Source organism: Mesitornis unicolor, unplaced genomic scaffold (genome assembly GCF_000695765.1).
Source record: "Mesitornis unicolor isolate BGI_N332 unplaced genomic scaffold, ASM69576v1 scaffold50172, whole genome shotgun sequence".
NCBI lineage: Eukaryota > Metazoa > Chordata > Aves > Mesitornithiformes > Mesitornithidae > Mesitornis > Mesitornis unicolor.
In genome coordinates this window covers 46,194-51,809 of record NW_010169538.1, presented here as the reverse complement: position 1 = coordinate 51,809, position 5,616 = coordinate 46,194, and the positions used below count along the sequence as shown (strand labels likewise).

Here is a 5,616-nt window from a genome sequence, read left to right as displayed (position 1 = left end):
CCAGACATCTATGAGAATGGTAAATAGTCCCCTTGAGTCTATAATTAAACATTTAAATGAATGAGTTTTCATGTACTTATGCTTATTACTTTCTGAAGAAATCTCCCATGTACTAGATGGTATCCTATCATTGCAGACTACATTTATATCGTAGTCTTCAGGCAAGCACGAGAATTGTCTGAAGTATGACAAGGTCTTCTTGACTGCTTTCTGAGCACACACCTGCCTAACAGCCTGTAAGTAGTTTGGAGGGGTAGACGTAGCTGCTGTATGTTCTGGGAATGTGAAACTGTACTCTAAAAAGTAGGGCCTGCCTGTGTTTTCGGTTTTGTTGTCTATGCAAGTAACATATAATCCTGAAAGCATCCGTAGGATGACTCTAAGATCTACTGTAAAAATACTCTGGAGTGCTTTCCCATTGCTATTTATGAAAAATGAGTAAATGAGTAATATTTGAAAATAATATTGAGTAAAAACAACGAAGAACTTCCAAGCAGAGACTTGCCAGTCCATCATTGCCTATCTATTTTATGTGAGAGAGCGCTCGTCTATGAGCGCTCATCAAACTTCCTGTGTGCACGTTTGGGAGTTCTCCTTTTTCTTTAAAATATGTTCTCTACTTCAAATGCTGATGTTCATTTTCAGCATATGGGGACCATTAGCAATATTGAGGCTGGACATATGGCTTAACACGTTAAATCACTTTAGAATGTAGCATCTGTTTTTTTACCCTGGTGTTAACACCTGGATCAGTTTAGCACTAGTGCAGAAGTTGAGGACATATATAGCTGTTAATTTTAAAAACATCTGGGCTTTTTTTTTTGTGTATGCTTGTGTATATGCATGTGTGAACTGCTGGATCTCTGGCATTTTTGACTTTGATGGAAAAAATTTTACTGAATCACACTCAAGGTGTGTACTGACCTAGGCAAATAAGTGGTTTATGGCAGGAGACAGAAGGATTCTTTTGAGTGGACTAGAAATTATGTAATTTTTACAGCTTTTGTCTTTCTTCAGACTTCCATTTCTGAAGAAACGATAGCTGACTGATTCCTTCCCCCCCCCTCACACACAAACCCATCCATTTGTTGTACACTGAATAAGATATCCCGCTCTCCCAGGATGCGTGAAATGGGGAGGCACTAAAAATTGAAGAAAGCAAGTTCCCTGACTGAGCCTGCAAACCTTATCTGAGGCTGCTTGAAAGTAAAAATGCCAATTGTGTTGGAGCTTTGAAAAATGACTTTCCCTGGTGACCTTCTGCCTTTTAGTGAGAGCAGAGTTTACAGCTCTGTTTAAGAGTGATGAGTGCAGTCGGAGCATTTCTTGTGTTATGCCCATTAGCAAGATTGGACTAATCTGCAGGACGTAACCTTAAGTAAACTGTGAGTGAAGGAGAAGACAAGGCTAATAAGGTGTTTTGTAGTATCCTTTATCCCAGAGCCAGCAATTAATATTATTTTCTATCTGTGGAGAGCCCGGGTGGCTGCCAGCGCAGGAGGCTTTACAAAGGACATGCCAGCCCTACCTGCCAGGCCGTGAAGAGGGATTGCTTTCAAAATTGTTATTGAAATTGGCAACTAAGCATCAATACTGCAGCAGAGTTAACAGCTTGTTAATTTAGTAATCAGATAAAAACAGTGCTTTGCCCCAGCCAGGAGCAGGGCCGCTGGGGGAAAGCCCAAGTCTCTGGCATCAGGGACCTCGCTGGCCAGGCTGGGATGTGGGCCTGAGGATGGGCCCAAGTTGGTGGGGCCCATGGCTGGGCAGGGCAGATCTGGGGGGACCTGGAGACCGGCCCTGCTGTGGTGTCGCTGAGGCAGGGGCTGACAGCCCAAGGGGGCTGGCGTGGGGTCCTGGGCCATAGGCAGGGTGGGGGAGCCTTGGGACAGAAGTCAGGGCTGCCTTCAGGGCCCTAACATGAACAATTTAGTACTATTTATTTTTATTCTTTTATTTTATTAGATACAGAGCTTTTATTTCTCTCCCCTTCACAGAGAGAAGCGTTTCACTTCATGTTTTTCTTGCCAGTGCTGTTAGACAGCCAGGCTGGGGATGCGGATGGGCACAGCCCAGCTGGTTATGTGTGGGCTGGGCTCAGCTCATGGATTGTTTTTGTCTGACTGCAGTAATGGTGTTCAGGGTGTTGTCCTTAATGTTACTGAGACCTTGTTCGCTTTTACTTTTGAGGGCAAAGTGACACAGAGCCGCCTGGCACGGCTATCTCAGATGCTTGTATTCCTGCATCCTCCTGCACAGTCAAGGCTAAATTTGGCCAAGTATGGGTTTTTTTTGTACATTTTATAACGTGGAACAGAGTAGTTGTTGAAAAAGCAACCTAGCTGAGACTTGCTGCTTTGCTGTAGGACATCTAACTTTGCCCTTGTATTAGGCTTTTCTAATACTCCAAAGCATTAGCTAGACTTTTTTTCCTTTTACTTTCAAACATTTAGCAAAAATAGTTTCTGTGTTTTTCATGCTGACTAGGAGGCACTGTAATCTGTTGCCTTTACATGCATGAGAAACTAGGTGTATTTCAAAATTGCCTGCTGAAATCTGTACCCAAATACAGGGTGATAATTCTGTATCTTCAAGGCGTCCTTTTGATTTTTTTTTTGTTGTGTTTTTGTTTGCTTGTTTGGGGTTTGTTTAGTTTTGTTTGCATCTTTTTGTTTTTAAATTTTTCATAGGAGCAGAACTGAACAGGAAAGGATCAGGCTTTATCAAGTTTGTTGCCGAATTAATGCCTTCGGAATGTACAATAGGTTTCTTTATGATCTGGAGAAAAGCAGTTTACTTTTGGTGGTGTATAGACCAATATGAGTATGTGCTGCATGAAAATGATTGACTTAGAGGGAGAGGGCTGATCTCTTTTCTTAACAAGTGTAGTAGTATAGTGTGGAGTTGTTTTATGCATGTTTACCGATGCACACCATGTTTGCAAAAGAGATAGCACTGCTATCTCTTAGTAGTGCTAATAGTACTAAGAGATAGTACTATTTCCTGTGAAAGACCTGGGCACCATCAATGCTCTTTGTAGCAGAGTGCTCTGCCTCAGGGGAGGGCAGTTGTGCTGGCAGTATTACTGCAGCTTATTTCCTCACTATTTCCCCAAGAAAAAAATACTTTTGCAGATCAAGGTTTCTGCTCTACGCTGTGATATCTGATAGCCATTCTTAGTTGTGCTCACTGTTTAGGAGTCTGTAGCCTAACATACTATGTTTTTCTCAAAGAGAGGACTCTCTCTACCCTAACACCTGCTTTATTCCTGCCAAATTCCTAGTTTTCGTATGGTGAGTCTGAGAGTAATACTACAATCACTGAAACTGAAATCACAAACAGAGGAATTAGATTTCAGAAAAGGACTACACCGAAGGACAAGATAAATAATGTGAAAACAAAGAACTTGTTTTCTTCCGATGTTCTTTTGTGACTGGACTAAAATGAGAAAAATGTGGGGGGGGTTGGGAAAACAAATACAAGCAAGCCCGATCCACTGCGTAAGCAGAAGTCAAAATGAAAATTTTGAAGTTTTCTAGAAAGCATCATCAGATCTTTAAAGGATTTAAGCTGACCTCTTCATAACCTTCCTATGCGCAGAGACAAAAGGACATGCTGAGAGGAAGCATGTCTGAAAGCATTGCAGCGATGTGCTCCGGACAATGGAAATGCTGAGCTGCGTGGTATTTAGAGTATTTGCATGGAGATTCTGTGGCAGAGTATATCAGCATTTGAGCATTTTTCTCTGCTGAACAAGACAACATTCCTGAAACTAATACCATAAAAAAATGGGATTTGGATGCAGGTTCCAAGGGACTTGTTTTATTGAGGGTGAGAATGTGAGGGCTGTCTTGAAAGATGAATTAGAGTAGTGCGTTTCAAGTGTGGCCCTGAGTTTCGCACCATTTTTTTTTCTTCTTCATCTGAATTGAAAAATTGTTAATTATGGGAAGATATATATTGGAAAGGCTGAAAGAGGGAATGATCACAGAATTAGATATAAATAATCTCTATTGTTTAATATTTTTAATAGGGAGTCTTGAGGTGGCTGGTTTCTTAATTACCCTGGTAAAATAAATACTAAATGAGTTAAACTCTGTAGTAACAACAATGCATCTTTAAAGAATTGCTTAACTACAACTGTGATTATGAAGGCAAGTAACTAATTAAATTCTAGTCATCCTTTTTTGCGCTAAGCAGGTCTCACACCTTCTCCCACAGCATAAATTTTAAATGCAAATGATTTGATTCGTACAAACATTACAGGGGACAGATTTTTACAGTACTGAATTAGACATGGAGACTGCTAATGGCTGGCACCGGTCCTTGTCAGGGTGGTTGGAAACATTAATGCTGAAAGCTGCAGCATTTTTTTTTTCCAATCAAGCTGACACAGACTTGAATTTGTAAGCTAACGCAACCTAACATTTTTTTTTCCTCAATTGTAAATGTAAGAAATTTAAAGAGAAGTTATATTTTCATCTGTAAAATACTCTGCTGTCTGCCTTCAGCAAGGTGTTAGCAGAAAATGCTGTCAGTCAAAACAGGTACAAGACAGTTGTGGGAGTGCCCCTTACAACACCAAAGATTGGCATGCTCCTACCGACTTCTGTATTTATTGTTCATCTGTGTCAGTGAGATTCATTCCAACATCTAAATTAAAATTTCAGTATAAAAGGCCAGTTGGGGTTTTGGTTCTGAATTACTAGAGGATCCGTTGTTTCAACAATAATGTTTGTCAGTTTTTCATTTTTCTTTTACATTTTAATTATAACTCATCAAATCTTAACTGATTACTCCTGGGTTAGACTCAGAAGAATGTCACTGAAGGGTGATTCAATTTAATGGAAGCAGCATAACGTCTGATTCTAATGTTTTAAAAGCCAATTTATATGGAAATTTAGCAGAAGTCAATAGATACGTAGTTTTCTAACACCTCCTGTAAAAATTCAAAACTTGAATTAAAGCAGCACCAAAGCAATGCCATTCTTTCTTGTTGTAGCAACGTGATTTCATTTTCATAGTCTTTTAATTTGTACCCATTCCCTTCTGCTAAACAGAGTTTTTATTTGTCTTTTGTAGTCGAGCTATCAAGACAAACCAGGATCTTCTGCCTGAGACACCGTGGACCCATATCTTCTACAATGACTTTTGGGGGACACTGCTCACTCACAGTGGGAGCCACAAGTCCTACAGACCTCTCTGTACGCTCTCCTTCCGTCTTAACCATGCTATTGGAGGGATGGACCCGTGGGGCTACCACCTTGTAAACGTCCTGTTACATGCTGCAGTTACAGGCCTTTTCACAAACTTCTCCAGGATCCTCTTTGGGGATGGGTACTGGACCTTGATAGCAGGCCTGCTGTTTGCATCCCATCCGATCCACACAGAAGCCGTGGCGGGGATTGTGGGGAGGGCAGACATTGGAGCCTGCCTCTTCTTTCTCTTTTCCCTGATGTGTTACGTGAAGCACTGCTCTACCAGAGGTTCCTCACCGAGTACTTGGGGCTGGGTCGTGGGAGCGGGGCTGTGCGCGGGGTGCAGCATGCTGTGGAAGGAGCAAGGAGTGACTGTGCTGGCCGTTTCAGCCGTGTACGATATCTTTGTATTTCATCG

At 41.4% G+C, this 5,616-nt stretch overlaps 1 protein-coding gene across 1 annotated transcript in view; it reads left to right on the top strand.

Moving 5' to 3' along the window:
• Positions 1-2,055: 2,055 nt before the first annotated feature.
• TMTC2 (transmembrane and tetratricopeptide repeat containing 2) overlaps positions 2,056-5,616 on the top strand; it is a gene marked incomplete at its 3' end in the record, with an annotated part of 45,311 nt that continues 41,750 nt past the window's right edge. Inside the window, 2 exon segments of the mRNA XM_010179362.1 lie at positions 2,056-2,279; positions 5,083-5,616. The exon segment at positions 5,083-5,616 is cut by the window's right edge and continues 19 nt beyond it. Of these exon segments, the coding sequence (XP_010177664.1) occupies positions 2,056-2,279; positions 5,083-5,616 (758 nt within the window).